This window comes from Diospyros lotus, chromosome 2 (genome assembly GCF_014633365.1).
Source record: "Diospyros lotus cultivar Yz01 chromosome 2, ASM1463336v1, whole genome shotgun sequence".
Classification (NCBI taxonomy): domain Eukaryota; kingdom Viridiplantae; phylum Streptophyta; class Magnoliopsida; order Ericales; family Ebenaceae; genus Diospyros; species Diospyros lotus.
This window is the reverse complement of record NC_068339.1, coordinates 4,297,514-4,324,586: the sequence shown is the minus strand read 5'-3', so window position 1 is coordinate 4,324,586 and position 27,073 is coordinate 4,297,514. Positions and strand designations below refer to the sequence as shown.

General features: G+C 37.4%; 2 protein-coding genes across 3 annotated transcripts; one reads left to right on the top strand and one right to left on the bottom strand.

The window, feature by feature from the left end:
- Positions 1-1,809: 1,809 nt before the first annotated feature.
- Positions 1,810-23,033, top strand: LOC127794389 (aminoaldehyde dehydrogenase 2, peroxisomal). The gene is made up of 15 exons (XM_052325425.1): positions 1,810-2,036; positions 11,717-11,859; positions 12,941-13,021; positions 13,126-13,274; positions 14,397-14,489; positions 14,566-14,689; positions 15,393-15,458; positions 15,546-15,612; positions 15,836-15,912; positions 20,107-20,220; positions 21,733-21,810; positions 21,892-22,043; positions 22,128-22,188; positions 22,279-22,385; positions 22,710-23,033. Exons 1-15 carry the CDS (start codon positions 1,934-1,936, stop codon positions 22,795-22,797), a joined length of 1,503 nt encoding a protein of 500 aa, XP_052181385.1. The 5' UTR covers positions 1,810-1,933; the 3' UTR covers positions 22,798-23,033.
- A 268-nt stretch (positions 23,034-23,301) lies between these two features.
- Positions 23,302-27,073, bottom strand: LOC127794390 (E2F transcription factor-like E2FE). 2 transcript variants are annotated; one of them, XM_052325426.1, is made up of 11 exons: positions 26,864-27,073; positions 26,616-26,683; positions 26,470-26,522; positions 26,293-26,370; positions 26,114-26,167; positions 25,472-25,700; positions 25,248-25,315; positions 25,078-25,156; positions 24,919-24,992; positions 24,377-24,779; positions 23,302-24,035 (listed from the first exon to the last, which is right to left on the bottom strand). In XM_052325426.1, exons 1-11 carry the CDS (start codon positions 26,959-26,961, stop codon positions 23,941-23,943), a joined length of 1,299 nt encoding a protein of 432 aa, XP_052181386.1. In that variant the 5' UTR covers positions 26,962-27,073; the 3' UTR covers positions 23,302-23,940. The 2 variants fall into 2 exon arrangements, with proteins under 2 accessions (XP_052181386.1, XP_052181387.1); XM_052325427.1 differs by having other exon boundaries at positions 24,919-24,980.

The following is a 27,073-nucleotide window of genomic DNA, read 5'->3' as shown; positions in this document are numbered from 1 at the left end:
GTCGAATACTACCATTAGTTATATACGTAATGTATAGAGTAAATGTGATACTTATTAACCTAAAGTAACAAATATTATAGTGTTATAGATTTGAAACAACTTACAAAAGTGGTGATACATTTTGATAAAAATAAATGGTTACTCTAAAATTAAAAAAAAAATAAATGTGTATGTTTATTTGGTATTTAGCTCATGAGTTATTGACCATATCGAGTAAAATATTATTAAAATTTAATATTTTTTATCAAATTCAAATTTAATGAAGATTGAGTTTATCACAAATTTAATAAGATCGTAAAAATGAGATAAAAATAGGTTTAACGTACATAATCTAATTAGAGTCGTTATATATAAATAAGCATAATTTTATTATTGTCCATGTTGAGTAACATAACATTTGTTTGAAACGGACAAATTGAGAGAAAAAAAGAGGTGGGCCCATGCATACCTTTAATTGTTGATTGATTACTTTAATAATTTGTGAGATGATATAATTAAACGATTATAATTTTGTATTTCGAGTTAAAATTTTTAGCAAGATAAATAAAGTTCATAAAAAGTGTAAAATTAACTATATGAAATAATGATAATGATAATTTTCAGTTTTATCCATGTAAATTTTATATTGGCGACTAGGGCGGGTGTAGGGGGGTTGGCATGAGCTTCAGCCCGTACAATCCCAAATAAACAGTAATATATTATATATATATATATATGTAAAAACTCAAACAGAGCCCTAACTAAATATTTATATAACCCAACATCCATTCTTGATTGGCGGGTTTATAATTTTTTCATGTAAAATTATTATATATTAATGGATATCTCTGTGCCATAAAATCGTAGATGTAGGCATTAAAATTGAATCATATTAAACTTTTAATCAACCTAATAATGCATAACCAATCTTTTATAGGTGATGTTTTAATCAGCCTCCTAAAGTTATAAAAACAAAGTATTGTATATCATCACCTGAGATATGGGTTTTGCGTGTTGAAACATAAGTGGTTAATTCTTTGTTATAGAAAAAACATAAAATCTGGGGGTTAAAATGTCATTTGGACTTCTAAAATATGGGCCTAATTGTAGATACTAGTGGGCTAAGTTGCGGATTAAATGGGATTTAATTGGGATTGGCATAAAATTGGGCTGATAAACGAACCTAGCCCAAGTGAATCATCCTATAATTGTGGGCCAATAATTATTTGACCGGCCCTTGGGTTTAAGGGTTGAACCCGAGTGTTACTTCAACCTGAAATTGGTTAATTTATTATAGTTGGATTAATTAACATTTTTTTTATTCTGTGAGTCAATCCTAAGATAAACAATAATAGTAATAAAACCACCTATGAAGAAATAAAAATGACCCTAATTTTAAATAATAATATCACACGAAAAGATCTTAAAATTCAAAAACTACAATTGTAATTACCTTATATCACAATAATTTTATATCACGATAATAAATATTTAAAATATAGTTTTTAAATTAAAATTTAATTGAGAATTAGAGGTATAATTAAGATCATTAAGAAAAAAAATAAAATAGCGTCTAACGATATAAAAAGTATATCTACCGTATGTCACGTAATTCCGAAAGAACATTAAACTAAATAACTAATTTAGTTTTTGTGTGAAAATTCAATAACTAATTTAATGTTACGCCCAATAATATTAAAATAATATTTATAATAATTGAAGGGTTTAATTATTTATTTGATAAAAATAACTCATTTGTCAGAAATAACCATGCCTGTTGACAATATTGGGATCTGAGATTGCGATTTGATGGTTGGCACGTGGTGGGTGTGAGATTTCAGTAATAATTGATTGAAAATGCAGCCGAGAGCAATTGACAAAGCCCCGAAGTGGAGTAAAGAGTAAGCCAAGAACAGTATAAGGGCAAACCGACGTTCACAGATAGAGAGGGGATATGGCGATTCCGCATCGTCAGCTGTTCATTGACGGCAAGTGGAGAGAACCTGTCAAGAAGAAACGCATTCCCGTCGTCAATCCTGCTACCGAAGAAAGCATAGGTTCCGTTTTATGTATACCACTTGTGTGTGTTTGATTAATGTTTTGTTCTGGAATCGTTCGCTGATCGATTCTACGTTTCGTTTAGTACTCTTTACTTCAGCTTGATCTGCTTCTTTTAGTTTATTTTTGTGATAATTATGATTCAAAATCGTAATTGATTTCTGATTGAATTTTCTAATTTGATCTTATTAAAATTTTAAATTTGAAGGTGATTAGGACATTGTCAAATTTGATTTTGAGTGACATTTATGTCATCTAGATAATATTCTCATGAATTATTTTTTGATCAGAATATAATTTTTTTATGTACATTTATACATAATTTTAGCTCTATAAATAGGTTCCAATGTACTAAAATTAGTAATAGTAATATCATCTAAGTGATATTTTAGTAATGACAATATCACTTTTGTTGTAGCAATATTTGCTTAGTGATATTTTGTTATTTCTGGCGTGATTTTTTCCGATTTGGGTTTTCAGCGTAAAATAATGTGTTCGTGTGTGTGATTGATGATTTGATTGTGATTTGTATTCAATTCAATTTCGTAACACTTTTTGATTGCATAGCACTAAAGTTTGCTGAGAAAATGATCAGCAGTCCGTGTAGTAGCTTCACAGTTTATTGGTGAGGAGATCGAGGAAGGGAGGAGGAGGTATGAGATATTTTCCGAGTCGTTTGTAACAAGCTGAATGGAAAACCAACTGTTAATCTCGGGTTAGGACGAATGAAATCCCTAACAATGTTAGTGGTAGCGTCCTGTTGCATCTTACATTGGACAATTGAAAGAACTCATTTATTAACTGATGATTGATTGATTCCTCAATTTATGAAATTGATTATCAATCTCAACAATCCCACAATCTATAGGATTGATTATAATCAATCTTAATTGTTAGAATTGATTGATTGATGTAAATTAATAATTGATGTAATTAAGGTTTTTTCTTTTTTCTTTAGTTATAGGGATTTGATTGGTTTCTTTCTCTTATATATATTGTAACCATTCATTGTGAAGAGTAAGAGAAATATATACCAAGTTTTCAGCTTTCTTCTACATAGTATCAAAGCCGATTGTTGCCTAAAGAAGACTCAATTCTCTTCTGGCCTTCATTGCCACTATAATCCGATTGCTTCTCACTTCATCTTTTCTTTTCATCATTCCATACAATTTCTGAGATCTCATAAATTGCTTCTCCCATGTCAACAAGGGAAGCAATACCAATAGAGCCATCAACCGGAAGTTCTTCTTCCGGTGAGCTGCTTGGTATGCATCATTCATACTGATTGGATGGAGGTAACTACCTTCAATGGTCTCAACTATTGAGAACCTTTTTGAAGGGTAGAGGGGATTTCTCACCTCACTGGACCAGACCCTAAAGCTACAGATCCTACGTTTGCTGCCTGGGATATAGAAGACTCAATGTTGATGTCATGGCTATGGAGTTCGATGTAACCCGAGGTGAGCAAAAACTACATGTTCCTATCTACAACTAAGGACATTTGGGAGATTGTCAAGATGACTTACTTAAAGGTACAAGATGCCTCGGTTATTTATGAAATTAAGATTAAAATCAATAGCACAAAACAAGGATCCTTGTATGTGGCTGATTACTATAATAGGATGAATGGTTTTTGGCTTGAGTTAAACCATTATCAAGATATCAAGATGGTATGTAGTGAAGATGTTATTATTCTAACCTCTATGCTAGAAAGAGATAGAATAGTAGAATTTTTGGCTGGTCTCAATCCTGAATTTGATCAGGTTAGGACACAAGTCCTTAGTTGTAAAAAAAATGCTATCTTTGAATGAAATCTATTTTATAGTTTTCGAAATGAGGAACATAGGAGGACAACCATGTTTAATGACCATCATCAGGAAGGCTCTGCTATGATTTCTAATAAGATGCAGAGTGCATGGTCAAAAACGTTTCAAGGAAAGGATCAAGTTGTTCCTAAACAAAACAAAGAGGGAGTATGGTGTTCCTATTGCAAGAAGCCAAGACACACGAGAGAGACATGCTTCAAACTGCATGGTAAGGAGATCGTATTGAGCAAAATGGGGGGATTCAAGAACCTGTCATCTAAGAACTCCACAAGAGTTTACCTGTTAACTGAAGAAGCAAAAGAATCTGCTAAAACGAGTGAGCCTACTATCATCCCAGACCTAGTGGAGTTAAATGCAAAGGAGATGAGTAAGTTGAAAACCTTCCTTAAAACTTTCCATGGGGAATCATGTTCTCTACCTCAAGCAGGTATGTGCTTTAATTCTAAAATCTCAATTGCTTTAAAACAACTAGGAATGAACTATGGATATTGGATTTTGGGGCTACTGACCATATGACACCTAACCTAAAAACTTTTGAGACCCATGAACCCATAAATAACTACAAAAAAATTACAGTTGCTAATGGCCAATTTGTTCCTATAATTGGGCAAGGAAAAGTGTGTTTAAATCCTGATTTTTAAATACAACATGTTCTCTATGTGCCTAACCTATCTACCAATTTTCTTTCAGTGCACAAACTTACCCAAGATCTTAATTGTTGTGTAACTTTTTCTCCTCATGACTGTATGTTTTAGGATCTGGTCACGAGAAGGAAGATTGGTGTTGCTAAAGCACATAAAGGGTTGTACTACTTCCAAGAGGCCTTTGAATTACCTACAGGAGATCAACCCACTCTAGCCTGCTCTTCCTAATCAACCTCTACCTGAAATAATGTATGGCTTCAACGTCTTAGACTAGGACATCCTCCTTTCCTTTTATTAAAAGCAATGTTTCCAAGTCTGTTTTGTGGTTTGAATATTAATGAATTACATTGTGAGGTGTGTGAATTGTCTAAACATTATAGAGTTCCCTATGCTATCAGTAATAAACTATCCTTGTTTCCCTTCTCTTTGGTGCATTTTGATGTGTGGGGGCCTTCTAAAATTCCTAACTGTTCTGGGGCTAAGTGGTTTGTCTCTTTTGTTGATGATTGTACTAGGATGGCATGGGTTTATTTATTGAAAGATAAATCAGCCCTTTGTAACATCCTCCCATCATTTCACAACATGATTTTCACCCAATTTGGAGTGCCAATTAAAAGGTACATAACTGATAATCTAAGGGACTACTTTAACTATCATTTAAATTTTTTTTTTTCCAGCAAAAGGGGATTATTCATGGATCCTTTTGTGTTGGCACCCCTCAACAAAATGGAGTTGTTAAAAGAAAGATGGGGCATCTCCTAAATGTCACTAGGGCTCTCTTACACTAGCATTTTGTGCCTAAATCCTTTTTGGGATGAGGCAGTGTTAATTGCCACATATCTTATCAATAGGGTTCCTTCTAGGGTGCTAGGTCATCTCAGACATTTTCAGTGTCTCACATCCCACTTCCCAGAACTTGGTCTTCATACTCCTCTTCCCCTTAAAGTGTTTGGGCGTGTGGCTTTTGTTCATGTGTCTAAACAACAAAGGGACAAATTTGATGCTAGGGCCCTTTGATGTGTCTTTCTAGGCTATTCTCCTACTAAAAAGGGATATAAATATTACCATCATTCCACACGAAAGTTTTGTCTCTAAGGATGTCACTTTTGTGGAGAACCAATTATTTTTCTGCTCTTTTCCTTCTGGTCACTAGGGGGAGAGTATGAGTGACCAGATTTTGCTGCCAAGTTTGGATGACTCAATGCGGCTGCTACCTTCTCCTGCACCTCAGTCACAACCTGTTCCTGACACTATAGCTTCTTCTTCCCCTCAAGTTAGCTCTCCCATACTAGATTCTCCAACATGTCGTGATTCTCTTGACCCTATACCAAATCTAGTGATATCTCCTGCAAGGTGTCACGAACCTAGGGTTCGTGATGGGTTAGAAGAGGAATTGGGGAAGAACAAAGAAGAAATGAAGGGGGGGATTGAAGAGAATTAGGGAGAAAGTTAAGAGAAATGAGGGAGAGCAGATTGGAGAGAAACGAGAGGGAGAATTGGTGAGAGAGAGAATCAGATTTTCTATTATTAATTTCAGCATACCCAACAAACCAATAGCAGTAGGCTTATATAGGCATTACAAGCTCACTAACGGCCTAGCACATGCACCTCATGTGCTTCTAAAATATCTTCTAACTATTATTATAATACTATTACTATATTGCCCTTTACTTACTACTTGGGTCATGACAATTCCCCCCTCCTTGAGAGAGTTCTTGTCCCCAAGAACTTACAACAATTTAACCATTACTCCTCAACCAATACCAACTCTCTCTAGCTTGGTTGTTCCTTCCTTTATCATTCCCTTTCTAGGCCGCTTCTTCTTTGTTCTTGGATACTCCTCGGGTAAAACCGAAATGATAATCAGTGCAATCAAAGCTGCATCTTCTTCCAAGGAGCGGCATACCATTTCCCGTGGGTTGGTGATAGCTACCAGATTAAGATAGCTTGTACCCATAGATTGAGGATCCAATATGATGCCAAATCCAGTCAATATATCATCATCTAGTGCCTTCATTGCATTTAGCTGCTTCTGGTCACAAGCAACAACTGAAACTTGCAGTCCTTCAACCTTCAATTGATGTTGCTCCTCAACCTCAAAATTTACAGCAACATTGTGGCATATTTTAGGATCAGATCTACACACCTTCACAACATCGGAAGATATTTCAGCTACAAGTAAGCCATCTTCATAGCAGTTCTCATCATCAATCTGATTTGTAGACTGATTCTCAACACAATTTTTAGCTTCTTTCTCTTGCAACATTTAGCCTAAACTGATGTCTTTGTAACCTCTCTTTACTTCTTCAAAATCATTGGTTACCCTTGACAAGTTTTCTTCAGTTCCAGCCAATGGTTCTTTAGTCCCAACATGATTTATCGCTTGTTTAATAACTGAATTTTCATCCACCTGAGGAGACATATTCCCAACCTTAAGCTTGGTAGCTTGCAGCTCATTATCAACTGATCCAGGCTTCCCATCTGGTTTAAAATCATCTGGCAGCTCATCATTTCGGTTGGATGGGGCAGAATTTTCACTGCAATGTTCACCACGCTCTTGGTTCCGCCTTTCCTTCATTTCTGATTCATGCTCCAACTCTTCCATAAAATGATCAATGCTCCTTGCTTCCTTGTTTGCTCTTTCTTTCAGCTTCTCCTCTTGCTTCTCCATTCCAAGGAATTCCTCCTTGTTAAAGCTTCCGTGATAATCATCAAAATATTCCACCAGAAAGTTGTAATGATATTTCTTAATCAGTATCATTGCAAACTCTTGTAGCTTCTCGCGGAACATTCGACCGAATTCCTTGCACTCTTCATCAAACCCACTGCTGGTTCCTTTGTCCTTGTTGCTGCCAACAGAAAATGCAGCCTCCTTTGGCTGCCATTGAGGTTCCATTCCAGCTGAAAGTGAAGCTTTCTTCTGCTGCAATTGAAGGCTCATCTGCTCCCTGTATGCGCTGCCTCCCCTAGCTTCACGAGTAGGACAACTCGAAGGCCAATAAACAGGAGCTTTGTACATCCTAAACCCCTCACTTCTCTTCAGCGTGTACCTCTCAACAGTCATCCTAAAGCTGATCCAAGAAGTGGCAAATTGCAGCCACTGTTCTGCTTCAAGGTCAAGTTTATTGTAGCAGCAGAAGAAGTTGCACAGTTCTAGCAACTTGATTAGCCTCCTAGAATCCCTAGATCTCCATCAAAAGTGTGAATCAAGCGCTACAGTGGTCACCTTCACAACCGAAATCGCCGAAGTCACGGAACTAATTTAGATCGCCCGCTGATCCAGGTTTCTGCAATCGCCTTCAAATTTTGAGAGTCAAGCTCCTTGTGTCGGAATCAATTGGCCAAGTCGTCTTCCAATTCCAAACCTCAAATATCAGTCGACCTCACCTCCTTGTGTGCTGAACTCAATTTCTGAGATTCAACCAGAAATTAATCAACTAATCAATAGAAAAAAGAGTAGAGAACTGACACAGGTAGGGGTTCGCCCAGCTGTAGGAAATCATGTTGGTAAGGAGTTTGTCAGTTCTCCTGAAGATCGAACAGCCAGCGCCGGTTTACCACTTCAACTCCAGCTCACTGAAATTGCAGCCGCGGATGGACCTCCTGCTCGCCTCCAAGAAAATCGATCCACTCTTCTGCTTCTGTGGCTTACGGTTAATGAACGCCACCTCACCCACTGCTTCAAGAAGTCGCCCAGACTTAATTCGCCTCAAACGGAATCCGCAGAGATATGGGTTGGCTTCGCCTTCAAGTCTGGAGCGTCACAACAACACTCCTTGCTGAAGTAGCTCTAGTACATGGTCAGATGAATAAATCGTCGAGAGCTCGTTTGAGAGTTGGTTTGACTGCTTTGCTCTCGTTTCGGTAATGGAGGAAGAAGGGTGAAGCAACTGAAGAAGAAGGGTGAAGCAACCGAAGAAGGCCACTCGATTAACTCAAGCAGAAGGAGTCGACGGCCAAGGAACTGCTCTCACCTGGTATTTCTGAAGTTCTGGTAGCAACTACAATGGGTTCAAGAAGTCGCTCAGATCCGCTTCTTACCGTCTGGGTCGAAATCACTGACCAATCAAAGCAGCAGTACCCCACAAAACTCCGGTTGGAATTCTCGATCAAAATCGCAACACCCAGCCGCGCCTACAGGAATTAATCGTTGGAAGTAATTTTACCGATCTTCAACTCGAATCACAACCACAGCTAAGGATAGACTGCTCTGATACCATTTGTCACGAACCTAGGGTTCGTGATGGGTTAGAAGAGGAATTGGGGAAGAACAAAGAAGAAATGAAGGGGGGGATTGAAGAGAATTAGGGAGAAAGTTAAGAGAAATGAGGGAGAGCAGATTGGAGAGAAACGAGAGGGAGAATTGGTGAGAGAGAGAATCAGATTTTCTATTATCAATTTCAGCATACCTAACAAACCAATAGCAGTAGGCTTATATAGGCATTACAAGCTCAGTAACGGCCTAGCACATGCACCCCATGTGCTTCTAAAATATCTTCTAACTATTATTATAATACTATTACTATATTGCCCTTTACTTACTACTTGGGTCATGACACAAGGTTCAAAGGATCACCTTATGTGTACAATAGGAAGGGTCAGCCTGATCCATGTGCTATGTAAGGACCAACTTTGCCCCAAATGTCAGGTATGGAATCAACTTAGTCTCTTATTTATTCTGACCCTATATGCATTGATTTGGACTTGCTCATTGCTGTTAGGAAAGGAATTAGGAGTTGTACACAACATCCTATAGCCAATTTTATTTCTTACCATCGTTTGTCACCCAAACACAAGAGCTTTCTATCTTCCCTTGATTCTATAGTCGTTCCTAAGCCTGTAGAAGAGGCATTGCAGAATCAGAATTGGGTACATGCTATGTAAGAGGAAATGAGGGCCTTAGAGAAAAATCAGACCTAAGAAATGGTGCCTAGACCAAAAGGAGTGCAGCCTGTGGGATGTAGATGGGTATTCAATGTAAAGTACAATGCAAATGGTACTTTGGAAAGATAATGCCGAGTTGGTAGCAAAGGGGTATACTCAAACCTACAGCATTGACTACTTGGAAATGTTTGCACCCGTGGCAAAGATGACCACTATAAGGATTATTTATCCTTAGCTAGCTATTTTGGTTGGCAATTGATGCAATTAGATATAAAAAAAAAAATTTTACATGGTGATCTAGAGGAGGAAATTTTTATGGAACCTCCTCCTGGTTTCAATAATGGAGTTACAGGACAGGTTTGCAAGTTGAAGAAAGCTCTTTACGGGTTAAAACAGTCCCTAAGGGTTTGGTTTAATAGATTTTCTAAAGCAATGAAGAGCATGAGATATAGGCAGAGTAGGAGAGATCACACCCTATTTATTAAACATTCGAAGCATGCCGCCTAACAACATTGCTTGTATATGTTGATGACATTATTGTCACTGGAGATGACTTTGATGAGCAACAACAGCTAATGAAAGATTTGGCTCGAGAATTTGATATCAAAGATCTTGGTAAGCTTAGGTACTTCTTGGGAATAGAAGTAGACTACTCTAGTGTTTGTATTTTTTCTCAAAGAAAGTATACCATGGAATTGTTGGAGGAAACAGGGATGCTAGGTGGCAGGTCAGCAGGTACTCCCTTAGAGCCTAATCTGAAGCTAGGAAATGCTGATGGTCCAGCAGTAGAAAGAGGAAGGTATCAAAGGTTGGTAGGTCGTTTGATTCACCTATCTCACACTAGACCTGACATTGCATTTGCTGTCAACTTGGTGAGTCAGTTTATGCATAATCCAATCGATAAACATATGCAAACAGTGAGGAGAATATTGTGCTATCTAAAGGCAACTCCAAGGAAAGGTTTATTGTTCAGATCGAGAAAGGAATTAAAAGTTGCAGGGTATACAAATTCTGACTATGGGGGCTCACTGGTGGATAAGAGGTCAACTACAGAGTATTGTGTCTTTCTTGGAGGCAACTTGTTATCCTGGAGGAGTAAAAAATAGGGTGTAGTGGCTTGGTCTAGTGCAGAAGCTGAATTTAGGGCAATGACACTTGGCTTGTGTGAATTATTGTGGCTAAAAATAGTGCTAGAAGACCTAAAAATCTCTAGCTATGGACCAATGAAGTTGTTCTGTGATAATCAATTAGCAATTAGTATTGCACATAACCCTGTGCAACATGACCGGACCAACCATGTTGAGATTGATAAACGTTTCATTAAAGAAAAGCTGGAAGCTGGGGAAGTTTGTATACCCTTTGTTACCTCAAAAAATCATATTGCTGATGTGTTAATAAAAGGACTACCTATCAAGAGATTTGAGGACCTTATAGGCAAGTTGGGAATTATTGATATTTATTCATCAGGTTGAGAGGGAGTGTTGACTGATTGATTCTTGTTGATTGATTCCTCAATTTATGGGATTGATTATCAATCTCAATTATCCCACAATCTATGGGATTGATTATAATCGATCTTAATTGTTGGGATTGATTGATTGATGTAAATTAGTAATTGATGTAATTAGGATTCCTTCTTTTTTCCTTAGTTATAGGGATTTGATTAGTTTCTTTCTCCTATATATATTGTAACCATTCCTTGTGAAGAGTACAAGAAATATATACCAATTTTTCAGCTTTCTTCTACATTAACCAATATTTTTTTGTCTTCGTCGTGTTCTTAACTCAAAACCCTATCCAACAGGCTTGGAGTGGTTAAGTCTGAATTGGAAATGATAAAATTGAGCTTTATAATCAAAGATAAAGTGAAATGCTACATTTCTTATTTTCATGATTTTTTGAGTGGTTTAAAAATATGCATAAGATATTGTGTATACACTAAATGATATATCAGAATTCGTGAAATTCATTTAAAATAAAAAAAGATCTAAAATTATAGTAAACATGATTTGGTACGAATAATGTATAGCAATTAATTTCAAACAAATTTACTGGAAAACAGAAATCATTGGCTGGGTGACCACATCCCCTTAGGCAACATCCACACCCACATTTAGATTACTACTAATCTGCAGACTGCTATTTAGTGCTATTTTTCTCTGAGGATGATTAGTAAAAAAATCATGGCAAAACATTCAAACATTCTTGTGTTTGATGTGATCAGGTGGACCTCGATTTATGTTATTAATGTTTTGTCCAATTCAAATTGTATGAACCATTTTCTGAATTCTTGGATATTGATGTCTTGAACCATGTCATTACCAGGGGATATTCCTGCTGCTACAGAAGAAGATGTGGACATTGCCGTAGATTCTGCTCGCAGAGCCCTTGCCCGAAATAAAGGGAAAGATTGGGCATCAGCCTCTGGGGCACATAGGGCTAAGTATTTGCGTGCTATAGCTGCCAAGGTACATATAGTGAGATGTTGATTGTTTTCTATCTGCATTACAAGTCAACATTTCTTTCTGGAAAATTTTAGAATCTTCTGCAAGCATAAACACTTTATATTTGGGGTATTCTAGCACTCTCATTCAATATAGAAGTGGGGGAATATATGATGTTCCTGAGCCCTCTCTTTCTTTTCTTCTTTTCTTATTTGTCCTCTTATCTGTTTGTGAGACAGAAAAATTGGGAAACAAAAAACTGAAGCAGTTCATGTATAATGCACACAATAGATATTAATTTTCATATTTTCCAAAAAATGGATTCAAATTATGAGTGTCCAGCGAGTATATAAATAAATTGTTTAAGGTTAAAATTGTCACGAAAAGTGATAGAGGCTTCACAAGTCGTGAATCCCATATTAGAATTATTGCTTTATATGATGGTATAATTGTATTAAATCTACATCGTATGGATGCATGCTAAAATGTATAGGCATTGGATGCATTCCCAGGACAACAGTGGGAATAAGGTCAGTAATACAATTAATAGTTTAATGCTCATCAGCATTTAATAATTCAAGTTGGAGACTAAAAATAGAAAACAAGGAGTAAATAAAATGATAATGGACCTTTACATGCTTATCGTACAATATAAACCAGGAGCAAAAAAAGGGATGATGGTTTCTTAAATGTTTAGTTTGTAAGCTTCTGAGTAGCACAAATGGATATTCTGGTTGAGCACTGCAATTCACTCTTAAAGGTACAAGCATTTGGGAAGGCATACCCCCTTCTGTCTTTGTACTCAACCGTTGTCCTTGATGAGATTTGTGATTGTTAGTTGTGAACTCTCCAACTTAATGACATTGTAATTAGATTCTAGAATATCTAACTTTTATGGGGTGTGTTGATAATGAAGTGGTATTGTTGATGTTACATGCTTATGTTGATTCTAGCATATCTAACCTTAATAGCTTAGATTCAGAGTAATGGGTGCTGGTTTCTTGGATATGCGAGCCCATTAATTTTCATTTATGCCAAAATGTTCTGTAGGTTAATTAAATTAATGTGGCTTTCCTTGATTACTTGCTTCATTAATTGTATGCAGATAACAGAACTGAAGTCTGAACTAGCTAAACTGGAAGCTATTGATTGCGGAAAACCCCTGGAGGAAGCTGCATGGGATATGGTGTGTCCATTACAGTTCAGCAGTTGTTTTTATCATGATGATTGTTATTATTTATAATTTGCTATTATGTGTAAGGGGCTTATGTGCCTGTCCTCAACATGCAGGATGACGTGGCTGGATGTTTTGAGTACTATGCAGACATTGCTGAAGGCTTGGATGCAAAGCAAAAGGCTCCTGTGTCTCTTCCAATGGAGACATTCAAGTCTCATGTTTTAAAGGAACCAATTGGTGTTGTTGGACTTATCACTCCATGGTATCTGATGCTTCCTTTTGTTCAGTAATGAGGTTCTGTTCTCCATTGGGTTTGCTCCTTGGTGATTACATAAATTTATCTGAAAGGTGCAAAATGCCTGTAAATATTGTTCTTTGTTAATTGATTTGCTGTAATAATGAAGAGATAACACTGTTCATTTACTTTATAGGCACTGGTCCTTGCCCTTTATATGCATGGTTTCCAAAGTCATCTATGCAGGTGCTTAAGACTGCACATACTAGTGGCTGGCTTTGTGCAGCTTGTATGGGAATTTATCCTGTCATTTCTAATTAATTCATATTGACCTGAGGTCAATTGACATGTTTTTTTAAGAAAATATACTGTTTTATCTTGAATAATACAATTCTAACCGTGCTGAAGCTGTTTTAAACATGTCCAAAAACGCTTTTGTGGCTAAGTGAGAGGATTGGTATCTTACTGGATCAAGTATGTGATTGTCGTAATAGAACTAATATATGTCAGTTGCATGTATACTGAGCTTCATCCTTAAAGCTACGAGGTTTCATATAGGGGTAACTTAATTCAGGCTAGACTCTTTCCATTGGAGGAAATTGACCAGAGCTGTTGATGTGTCCATAAGGGACCTATGCTTCTTAGTGCTATTGAGAATGTAGACAAACAAATGGAATGGTAACTAAGAAAATGTAGACAATAATGTACTTCAGGATTTGACAGTCTGGTACGTGTGTGCTTGTCCTGTTTCATAGTGAAATGGACCTTATAGTGTCAACCTACTAAGTTAGACGTCAATATTGTATGTCTACATTCCATGGTGCACAAGAAAATGGATTTTGCACATTCCTGGTGCTTTTATTTAGCATGTAAATAATTGCTTAGGGGCTCACTAAGTGTTACTAAAAGCATTAATTTGATTTCCCCCTATTTTGGCTCTTGAGTATATGTTTGCAAGCATCAAGGTTATGTATTTCAAATCTAGCTAGCTATTCCTGGGATGATGGGCTATACCTGTTATTGTGGTTACTCTGGCTTTTTATGTCAATTGACAAAATGATGGTTTTTGTACCAATGTATTCCGTTAATACTGTGAACAATGTTTCAGTGCTTAATTAGCTAATTGTTTTCTTGTCTTGACTATGGAAGGAATTACCCTCTATTGATGGCTACATGGAAAGTTGCCCCTGCCCTGGCTGCTGGTTGTGCTGCAATTCTCAAGCCGTCTGAGTTGGCATCAGTGTGTGTTCTGCGTGCCCAACTTTTATTTCGTTTATTGTTTATCCTTGCCAAATGCTTATGCGTACATTCAATTCAGTACTTGCTTGGAGTTGGCTGAAGTTTGTAGAGAGGTGGGTCTTCCTCCAGGTGTCCTTAATATTCTGACTGGATTAGGCCCAGAAGCTGGTGCACCCCTGGCATCTCATCCGCACGTTGACAAGGTTCAGTTCTCTGTCCACAAAGTGTGTTTTTCTTAAATAGACAATCTTGAAGGGTTTGATAGTTGTCACTGTGTTTCATGGAATTTGCAAGTACACGTCCACAATTGGTTAAAGGGTATGGGATGGGTCTTTGACATATCTAGTTCAAACTGCAACCAACAAATATATATATATATATATATATGTATATTGCGTTGTGACAACTCAACCTAATATAGAATACATTATGCATGAGACCACAACGCAAAATAGTTGTCTCATGCATAATGTATTCTATATTAGGTTGTCCCAAAAATAGAATTATTTTATCAAAAATTAAACTAGCTGTGCCCCAATTTCTTTTCACAAGAGATTATAAGAATTAAAGAACCCATCACTGAGATGTATAGTTGTACCTCACATATTATGTTGATGACTAATACTTCCAATCTGTTATTCCAAGATGACCACCCTCCCACCTGATGCTTGGACTCAACCATCTATATATTTGGTTCAACTTTTAGGAGTGTAAAGGTGGGAAATTGAAGGTATCCAAGGCTTTTTCTTTCAAGCACATGACCTATAAGAAGAAGTTAGAAAGAAAATGAAACACTCATTGTGCGACAGAGGGATTATAATACAAATTTTAGCACATATTCTGGTGTCTGCATTCTGTTACGAATTTCCATAATATTTTAAGAGCTAGATTATTGTTTACCAATAGATTGCATTTACTGGAAGTACAACCACTGGCAGCAAGATCATGATGGCTGCAGCACAAATTGTCAAGGTAACATACAATAGTATTATCCAGTTGTCATGTTGATTAATGCTTAATTTAATGCTTCTCATGCTGTTCCTATGCCTTTTTTTGCAGCCAGTCACACTTGAACTTGGTGGGAAAAGCCCCATTCTCGTCTTTGAGGATGTGGACCTTGATAAAGGTTAGTGCCTGCCAAACTTTGACCATTCATTCAAATCTACATTGTTGCCGTTCAAATGATGACTGCATTTTTGTATTAAGGGAATATTACATTTGTTTGTTAAATACAAATGAAATTAAAAGGTCACATTCTTTTGGGTAACCTTGCAGCATAGAAAACAAGTGGATGTCATTCTGGTTTTAGATTTTAGCATTTAACTGCTCATGTCTGTCACTCAAAACAGCTGCTGAATGGATAATGTTTGGTTGCTTTTGGACAAATGGTCAGATTTGTAGTGCAACCTCTCGCCTGGTAGTGCAAGTAAGTACATGATATAGTTACGTCATATGCCTTGGATTTATTTTCATTACAAACATTGCTGCCATACTTTCTAGGAAGTGCCCTAGGGCATAGATCCTAGCTTCTATCTGCTTTTGTTTGACTTGTCTATTGTCTTTTTGTGGATGAAGGGAAATATTCTGTCATGACCCTAAGGGAAATAGAGGGACAATATTGTAATAGGGTTATCATAGTTTGTCAGGGGATGTTTTGCAATCTGTTAGGGGCATGCAGTTAGGAATACTGTTATCATAGTTTGTTGGGAGATGTTTTGCAATCTGTTAGGAGCACATGGATGCTGTTAGGAATACAGTTAGCAGGAGCTTCTTGTAAGAGGATGGGTTATTATGTGAAATGAAATTGAATTCCCCTTCTTCCTAATTCTCTCTATTCCTCTGTCGATTCTCTCTAATTTCTCCCTCTCTTTCTGTTGATTTCTCTCCCTCCAATCCTTTCATTCTAATTTCTCTCCCTAATTCCAATCACAACCCTAGGAATGTGACAAATGGTATCAGAGCCAATCGTTCCTCGACTGTGATTCCAGCGAACTCGTAGCAATTGATTTGAATGACTGAATTCCGGCGGTGGTTTAAACCGGTTGTTCTCGGCTCTTGATAGGTGAGTGCAAGTCCGATCAGATTCTGAGGAATCAAAGGATGGGTCATAATCGAGAGAGCAAAAACAACTCTCGGTTCGAAATTGGCGAAACACAAGTTGGTTTTAGAAGTTGTGCATCGTTCTGGCGAATTCAAGTAGCAGGTTGGAGGCGACGCGAACAGAGGAGCGTTCGCGATTGGTGACCAGAGGTGAGTCGATCGTTTTTCGGTTGGAACTCAGGCAACCTGCGACGATTGGCACAAATTAGGAAGTCAATGACGGGAAGAAATTTCTTGTGTGATTGTGGAACATCAGCGAGTTGCTGGTCATAGGTGGTTCTAGCAAATCAAAGCGGAAGGCGATTCCGACCCAGACAGTGAAGCTTCCAACCTGTGCGTTACTGGTGTTACTGCTTTGATCGGTCGGCGAGTCCGACACAGACGGTGAAGCTTCCGACCGGTGCGTTGTTGGTGCTGCCGCTTTGATGGTCGATGATTTCGACCCAGACGGTGAGAAGCAGATCTGGGCGACTTCTTGAACCCATCCCAGTTGCTATGAGATTTTGGAAATACCAGGCGAAAGCAATTCCTTGGCCGTCGACTCCTGTTGCTTGAGTTAATTGAGTGGCCCTTCTTCGGTTGCTTCACCCTTCTTCCTCCATTACCGAAACGAGAGCAAAGCAGTCAAACCAACTCTCAAACGAGCTCCTGGCGGTTCATTCATCTGACCATGTACTAGAGCTACTTCAGCAAGGAGTGATGTTGTGACGCTCCAGAATTGAAGCTGAAGCAAACCCAGATCTCAACGGATTCTGTTTGAGGCGGATTAAGTATGGGCTACTTCTTAAAGCAGTGGTTGAGGTGGATCCGAGTGCGCTTGCTGAACCAAATTCCAGCAACTGTCACGGCAATTGCTGAAGCAGAATTGGTGCTGAATTTTAGTACTGGAATAAATTTCCAAAGAAATTCTTAGAAGCTGATGAAGAGACTGTTACAAAGGAAGATTTTCAAAGAAAAAATTAAACAATGGAGACGGCCGCTGGACTTAGTGGAAGTGCACAGTCAAGTCAAGGGAGAAAACACTCAAGGAGGAATGGGTCTCAACGAGAAATGAATTCAATAACCTCAAACAAAAGGTGGACGACTTGATGATTCTTCTCACAGAAATTTCAGGTTAGTGTTCCTATTGAATGCTTCTCTAAGAAGTACTTAGAGATGAATTCAATAGCCTAACACAAGAAAGGTCGGTCACGGATTATAAGGTCAAATTTGAGGAATTAAAGGCAGTGACGCTTAATTTTCAACCGACCTTAAAGGAATTTTACTTTGTGTTGAAATTCATTGATGGTCTTAACGATGTGTTGAGACCTATTGTGAGAATGATGTGTCCCACCGCAGTAGAACAAGCAGCAGAGAGGGTGAGGCTTCATGAAAGAAGTGACGAGCCAGGCAGCAGCCTAATGATTATACTAAGAGTAGCCAGCAGATTGGAGGTATTCCCAAGACTGCTAAGGCCCTAAGATTCGGACTGGTTGTTGCAAGAAGTGAGGAAAGACCTAAAATGGAGCAGGTTATTCAAGACAAAAAGGGAGAAAGGGCAGCAACTGGAGGAATTATTGAGACTCCAACGGAGGAGAAAGACGTTGAAATGAATCCTAATACAATGGCCAAGGAATTTAAAGGACAACCAATAAATCATGATGAAGTAGCATGGGAATCAAACATTGATTCATTGGTGATGTCGGCTAATAGTTAGACCGAAGATGAGGTGAACCAGAATCCAGATCCAGCAGAAAGGGGGCTGGAGTTTCCTTAGATCATACTAGCCAGGTTGGTACCTATTTTTTCTCTGCACCGAAAATTGATGATGAGTGGCCAAAGATTGATGAAAAGGCTGACAGGTACAGCATAAGGGTTGTCTTCTTTCCACAGTTAAAAAGGGGTACTGTCAAATTTTTTATTCATGGGGGAGACAAGATTGAGTTTGGCCACGAGCTGCAATTATCCTTTGTGAATTGGTTTGTTGCAAACAAAAAATCTTCTTCTGAACGTTATGAAATATCACATGTTTATTAGAGAGCAATTTGATATGGGGCAGGAATAAAGGTAAAGCATAAGCAGAAGGTGGCAGAGCTTTTGTCTTGGTTGGGTGCTTGGCATCCTCTGTCATCCAAAAGAAAGTCAAAAAGGGTGGTGGCAAGACAACTTCGGCAGGAACTCGATCTTACAGAAGTGATTGTAAATAGGTTGCAGGCAGAAGGACTAAGGTACTGTGCAGTTGCAAACAAGGACCTTCCTAGGCTGCTAAGTGCCCTTCTTACTGACAGGCTTACACGCAAGGCACTTGATGAATGTCAGAGTTTAGCTATTTAAGAGTGTGGAAAGGTACTGTTGGGGTTAGCCTTACCCTGGAGATAATAATTTAGCATTCTCCTGTGGATATCGAACCATTTATTTATGATGGAAGTACTAGTGTTCCAGTTTGTTCTAGAGGAGTTGGCTTACTGGAAGAATGCATGGAACTAGTCGTTGAGCTATGGGAGTAGAACATTAGGGCTGAATAGAGAAACTGTCATGCAGTTGGGAAGATGTTGACAGAAAAGGTCGATGTCGGACTACTAATTGCTACCGTGTACTAGCATAGTTCATGTATGAAGACCCACGACATTGCTGGAACTTACAAATTGGTGGGTAAAGAGAGCCTTTGCATGGAGATCTACTAAGACAACATTTTACAAGCACAGGAAAAGCAAAAGAGAATGAACATAAAGGCAAAGAGGAATGAGCCTAGAAGGAGAAAGAGAGATTAAACGAACAGTGAGAATGGGAATTGGATGAAGAAATAACGGCTCAACGATAATAAGTTTTTTGGGGACAAGAAACCTCTCAAGAATGGGGGAATTGTCATGACTCTAGGAGCAATAGAGGGGGCAATATTGTAATAGGGTTATCAGTAATAGAGGGGCAATATTGTAATAGGATTATCATAGTTTGTTAGAAGATATTTTGCAATCTGTTAGGAGCACATGGGTGCTGTTAGGAATACAGTTAGCAGCTAGCTATGCCTATAAAAGGGATGCTCGTAAGAGGATGGGTTATCATGTGAAATGAAATTGAATTCCCCTTCTTCCTAATTCTCTCTATTCCTCTCTTGGTTCTCTCTAATTTCTTCCTCTCTTTCTGCTGATTTCTCTCCCTCTTTCAATTCTTTAATTTTGATTTTTCCCCCTAATTCCAATCACAACCCTAGGTAACCCTAGGAATGTGACATATTGTTATTTTAGTGCTATTTGGTATCAGTATGGTGTATATTAGCAGATGCTAAAACTTTTAATAGTTTACCTGCAGAAGAAAAGCCTTTGCAGCAATATCAAATGGATTAATTTTTCTTGAACATGGAAAGCATGTTGGAGATCCCTTTTCTCAGTCAGATGCAACTCCTCCTCTCACTGACTTTAAAAACCAACATTCTTAGAGTCGGCATTTACCATTATCGTGATTGTATTTAGTGTTTTTTGTTTCAACGTGGTTAATAATTTGATTGAGTATGGACTTGTTTACATCATTTAAACTATTTCAGGAAAGCATAGCTACAGAACTTTTGGACAGACTTGCGAAGTGGTGCAAAAGCATTAAAATATCAGACCCTTTGGAAGAAGGCTGCCGGCTTGGCCCTGTTGTTAGTGCAGGTCAGGTAAGAAGACTGAAGATCCTACTCTCTTCTTCTTCAGGAAGTTAGAAAGCAAAGGAAGGTTTATCTCACAATGGAGGCGTTTTTGTCCTTCGCTTCTCTAGCTGAAAGCTAGGTTAACTGCTCCTTATAGAAAATGTTATATTTACTTAAACAAGTTAAGAGCCATTATCATTTAGTCCTGTCAGTTGAAGGTAGATCCATCCATAACTGCCTATGAAGTTTGATTCTCTAATGCACATAAATTTTACTGATTTTGAGAAATTCGTATATGTATCTCTTTAATCTAGGATGGATATATTGCAATTCATAAATATTTGATACAAGACAATCATAAGCACATTTTTGTGCTTCTTTCTCCACCTTTTAATATTTCTTTGTAGATAATCTAACTCATGTTTATATATTTAAGTTCATTCATATTTGTCATGATAAATTTATTTCCATTCTTTCTGATTCTATTTGTGGACAAAAAAGGGGCATCAGGCATGTCTTGTAAGGACCATACTTTCTGGCAATAGAGTATCCCACCCCAAAAAGCAAAGAGTGAAAGAAAGATGAAGTTACCCACTCTAAATATGCTTTATTCCTCCTTAATGTAACTTTGTAGACTGTAGTTTACCAAATACTTATACAGGAACAATATTATCAGTGTTCCATAGTGAACTAATGCCTAAGAAAACTTTATTAGAAGCATAAATTCCACTGCTTAGCCAAAATCAACATGGCAAAGAATGGTTAACTTAGTGCTTCTATCAAATCAAGCCCAAAGTTTTTACTATTTCCTTAAAAGGATATATATTTGACATATACCTAGGTATATGGAGTTTTATCAGGATAACTTCTGAAAATGGTCCATAATGCTCATATAAATGCGTTTTATGTTATTAAAAGAAACTCATTTGTAGTGGCTTGATTCTACTAATTTAATCTATATAAATTCACTGCTTGTTATAACACATTTTAGTGCTTGTGGCACCTGAAGCTTTTATTTCTTGACTTATGTGATGTGAAGAAAACTATTTTCAAATGTGATAGAAGACTTTAGAGAAAAGATGGTGAAATCTTTTATCCTAAGCTTATGAAGAGAGGAGAAAGGAAGAAGTTACTTCTTGTACTAATTGACCTGGGGACCAAGGGCCTGTTCAGTTGTAGAAAACATTTTTTAATTTTTTATTCCCATTTTACAACTAAACATGCTTTAACATTTTGTGTTTCAAAAAGCAATAGCCTTCATTTCTAGAAAATTTAGAGAAGCTCTTTTTGATGTTTCCAAATTTATAGTATAAAGTTGAAAAATTAGAAAATTGAGTTTTCTATTTCTTAATTGGAGATTAACCATTCAATTAGAAAATTGAGTTGAAAAATTAGAAAATGTGCTCTATAACTGAACATGCCTCAAGTATTTCTACATGTCAGTAGTGGAATTTGGCTTGGATTGTCTGTTGTAGATCAAACAATTTTATTTGTTATAAAATTGTTAATTATTTTGAGCATTTTATGTGTGTACTGTAGTATGAGAAGATAATGGAGCTCATCTCGACAGCTAGGAATGAAGGTGCAACTATCTTGTGTGGCGGGGTTCGTCCTCAGGTGTGAATTTTTCTATCAAGGTCTATGCTGCTCTGTTTTTGTATTTGATAGGATAATTGACTTGCCTCTAATTAATCACAGCACTTGAAGAAAGGTTACTTTGTTGAGCCAACCATCATAAGCGACGTAACCACCTCTATGCAAATTTGGAGAGAGGAAGTCTTTGGACCTGTTCTGTGTGTTAAAACATTTAGCACTGAAGATGAAGCCATTGCACTGGCAAATGACACCCAGTGAGTTGACTCTATTTTGATGTTTCCTTGTCTGGTATGGTTTCTGTTTATTTTGGTCCAACTCTAGTTGGTATTGTTTCCCAGTTATGGCCTAGCTGCTGCTGTGATATCCAAAGATCTGGAAAGGTGTGAGCGGATGACAAAGGTGAGACCTATTTGGTATAATGTTTAAAGACTGGAAGTAGGGTTGCGTCTATTTTTTCTTGTTTAATTATGATTTATGTTACTTCCTTAGGCTCTCGAAGCAGGCATTGTCTGGGTAAACTGTTCACAGCCTTGCTTTTGTCAAGCTCCATGGGGAGGCAAGAAGCGCAGTGGTTTTGGGCGTGAATTAGGAGAATGGTAATTTTCAAACATCCTCTTTTTATACTTATCTTCAAATAATCAGAGCAGATAGATCTGTTGAAAAATACTAAATGTCTAATTCGGTGTAGAAATTGGGGTAGATAAAGTTTCAGATTTTAGATACTGATTCAGGTGTGAAATTGGGCCCCACGGTAAGAGATCCAAATTCCTTGAAGAAGATGCATCCATCCTCTAGGGGATGACGTATACTTTCATCTGTAAATTACAATAAAACTTGGACTATATACGTCGGACCCAACATTGACTATGCTTTGAAAAAAAATTAGGACTGTGTTAATCTCTCCTGCTGTTTGTGCACAGGGGGCTTGATAACTACTTGAGCGTGAAGCAGGTAACCCAGTACGTATCTGATGAGCCATGGGGTTGGTATCCAAGGCCAAAGCTTTGAAGATTTCTCTAGGACAGGAGAATTGCGATTGTACACACTACCAATCCAAACAAGGTTTTAAGATTTTCATAAGCAGGCTATGATGCTTTATTTCCTCACAGTTTATTAATCTAAGCATTAGATCTACTTAATTAGGTGGACTATATAAAGTTGCTCCTTCCATCTTTGAATATTGTGCAGCTTCTAAACAGATTGTTCCTCTTGAATTTAATAAGAGCGGAAAAAGATTGCCCGAACTGTTTACTGCCAACTTTCCTGTACTACTTTTTTGGATTTAGGCTCATCTTACTGTTGCATGAGTCATCATTTTCCAGGATTACATTGTCACTTGTTATAAACATTGTATTCTTCATTAAAGACAAAATATAGGTTGGGATTACTCGGGCATTTTGGATAACCACTTGACTAATTCTCACCGAGTTGAATAGAATAAACGTAGTGTTCCTAATCACAAATTTCCCCTTGTACTGAAAAAAAAAGAAGGGGGGGGGGTGTTAAACCTGTCACCCTCGAAGCCAGATTTGCAGAAAAAATGTCATCCTCACTCAAGTTATCTATTGCGAATAACATAGCACTTTGGAACTACTGAACTAGTGGGAGGGGACAAAATTCTACAAATCTCAAATAGAACCTGGCATTAGGCTCATCAGATGGTAATCCTTGATGATGTTGGCCGTGATAGTAGCTAACCGAATCTGTGCTCAACACCATTTCAACTTCAAGATCAGTCAACTTTGTACCTTTGCATATCTTGGAAGGTACTTACATTTTAGTGCAAATAGAATAGCATTGGCATCTGAGAAAAGGACTTGAAGTTTCTATAAAAAAAAATCACCGTAAATAATAGCTAATGGGATCAGTGACAACCCTGGGATACCCACAAGAGATCACCTTGAAATTTGGCAGAAGATTATTTGCACAAAATCTGAGAACCTATACTTAATTTACTGAACCCAAAATAAAAATAAAAATAAAAATAAAAAGTTTGAGAACCAAATATTGAAATTCCTACAACTTTCAGAGAATAGCCGTTCCAAATTGATGCATTGAGAATATGCAGTCAACTAGGCCATGTCTTCGGTGTCAATTAAAAGCAAGAAAGAATGGAATCAATCATCTGGTTGAGGACTTGGTGAGGATGAACTAAAAGGAGGTAAGCTGTATTGGATTCTGCCCTGCAACTTCCGAGTACCATGATTTCCATGCTTCCACATAATGAGTGAAGAGATCCATCAACGCTGAAACATTTTCCGTTGGAGAGAAAAAAAAAAACAAATAAACATCAATATGTTTTAATGTCAAGAAATATATATATATGTAGCTCATACAGAAAGTGAATCAATTAAACGGAATGCCTGCCTTAATTTGATATCCGAGCAATATTACCAACTCAATCAACTAATAGCGCCGATAACATGCCACTAAATTGATAAACTAAATATTAATGTTAATAATCGAATGACAAACCAATAGTAATGGTAATAGGGCTATTAACAGTGTTTAGCATGCCACTAAATTGATAAATAACAGTGCGGCTGGAGGAATTCAACAGAAATGCATATTGAATCACAAATGGTACCTTGATTTTGATAATTAGGGCGATAATTAGACGCAAGGCTTTCCAAATCATGACCCCTTTTCGCTTTGTTCTCAGCAGCACCAAATTTGGGTACACTGACTGGAGCAAATGGACCAAACTGGTGAGCCTTTAAACCCTGCCATGTATCCTCCGCCAAATTACCTTTGTTGGCCTCATTCTCACATTTCACAGGCATTTGCAACTGCACCTTTGTAATTTGGTTTGGATTGCCTTCAATTGGTGGAACCATCTTGCTCCTCTTAGAATTGGTGTTTGTAATCTCAACCCCAAATATCCTTTTCTTGGACTCACCAAGAACAGAAGCATTTGCAGACCCATTATCAACCTTTTCTCTCATTCCCACCCATCTGAAGGCAGGCTTCCTTGTATATGGATGATTGGTCTGAATATCATTCAAGACGAATTTCTAATTAGACCTCTAGAACATAATTTCAATGAATTGGGAGAAATTAAGAATTGAATTTCATATGTAAAGGGTTCATAGGTTCTCCTAGTAAAATATTAACGCAATGATGGCTTACCTTCTCAATGAAATTCATGGAAGACAACACATTTGTAATGTCATACAACCGTCGCACTTTAGCTGCAGAATTATCTAATAATAAGAATGTTAATAAAAAGTTTTTCAATCATCTTTTACTCAATCAAGTACTTAGACAGGGAAATAAAGGGTAATTTACTTTTCATCGTTGCTGGATCATGGGCATCTCCGACTCCAAGCAATATTTTGGCAGCTTCCTCAAGGGAGATTGTATCCACCTAAAAAAAGGACGTGGTTGAAACAATTTAACTTAAACATCCTTCTACAGCAAATCCCTTAAACACAAGATATTCTGATATTTCCCCATACATTTGAGCAAAGGAAAAGCTTCACAAAGTTCTGTGCAAGAAGTCCCAAAGATTTTTCCCTCCGATTCTCTGTCAAAAATGAGTACATGAGTTAAAAAATAATGAAATATGAAAAATTACAAATAGACCCAATTGATTAAATTATGTATAGCGTGTAGTCTACAATCAACAAAACAAAAAGGTAAGGTCAATTTGCAATTATTGTATTCAGTCTAAACACCTTACCAGTTTTGGACGTTGTGGAAGATCCACTAGTGGAAGAAGGGTTTAACTTGTCATTCTGGCTTGAATTAACTGGATCAGAGTTTCCACTAGTGGAAGAAGGGTTTAACTTGTCATTCTGACTTGAATTAACTGGATCAGAGTTTCCACTAGTGGAAGAATGGTTTAACTTGTCATTCTGGCTTGAATTAACTGGATCAGAGTTTTTCTCATCTTCTTCGTCGTCTGAAACCTAATGAGAAAAGGATAGAAAGTATAGATGAGCACCTCACTATAACTATAGCTGAAAAAAGTAGCAAGTCTATGCCAACACTAAGAAAACTTTGCTAAGTGTCAAGACCAGCAATGAAAGAGAGATCCATTGTTATTTATCAATTTTTTGCTACATGTTAGCATAAACTTGCTAGTTCAACCAAAGAGATCTAGACTAAAGAAAATCCCTCCCACCCAGTTCAACCACTGAGTCTCTCTATAGACTAAACTTGTTTGGTTGAACCAATAACTCTTCTTCGGCCTAAGCTTAGCAAATCTCATATGCTAAATTAATAAATAACCTTATTCCAATGCTAAAATAATAATAATAATAATAATTAAAGAAATATAAAACCCGAGGACTTGTCCTCCTGAAAACCCTAGTTTAAGCACCTTTGCATAATTACACCCATCCACTGCGTTGAAGTTCTCCTTCAAACCTTCTTCCTGTGGTATCGTAAAAAAAATAAAATCAGATCTGCGATGCTAAGTTAAATATGCAAAGGCGCTTAAATATAGAGCCAAGTTAAATATCTGGAACGCAAATCAAACGAAGTACAACAAAAATTTACCTTAAGTTTTTGCAAGGCCTTGGGAATTCCATCAAACCCCTTCCAAGAATATCGATTCTTAGCCTTCCTTGCAATAACCTGAACACGAATCAAAACCGAAATTGAATCAGTGAAATCAGATCTGCGATGCTAAACATGCTGAATTTCAAAAAGGATGAGAAAAATTGGAGATCTTACACCAACACTTTCGAGTACATTGACGATGTCGTAGATCCGCCGCCTTTCAACTCCTGCCAAACCACTCCAGTTAGATGATAAATCAAAGACGTTCGTTATTCTCAGAATAAATTAGGAAGACGAACGCGATGGGATCAGATCAAGACCTAATTGAGCTGCAGCGTTATCCAGACCGATTGTTTCTACGCCATCTCGATTGTACAGGCCCAAAAAACTGCACAATTTTATCAAATTACCCGAAAAGAAGAGAAGTCAACAATCAAAAGTAAAAAAAAATTCCCCATTCACGTAGCATATAATAATATACATCTAAACAAATATTCAAAAACCCGAGATATTATCCAAGACGATGCCGGCATATTTATGTAAATAGAGCAAAACTTAGAGAGAGTACTTGGTGCACAATAGGCCCAGAGATTTCTGCTTCCTGCAATATCTATAATGGCGAGATATAGACGATTCTTTACGCTGCGACGGTGAAGGCAAACCCATTTTCCGAACTGGATCTGAGAGAGAGAGAGAGAGAGGAAGAAATGGGTATGTGCAGATAGATAGATATATATATATATATAGAGAGAGAGAGAGAGAGAGAGAAGAGACCGTT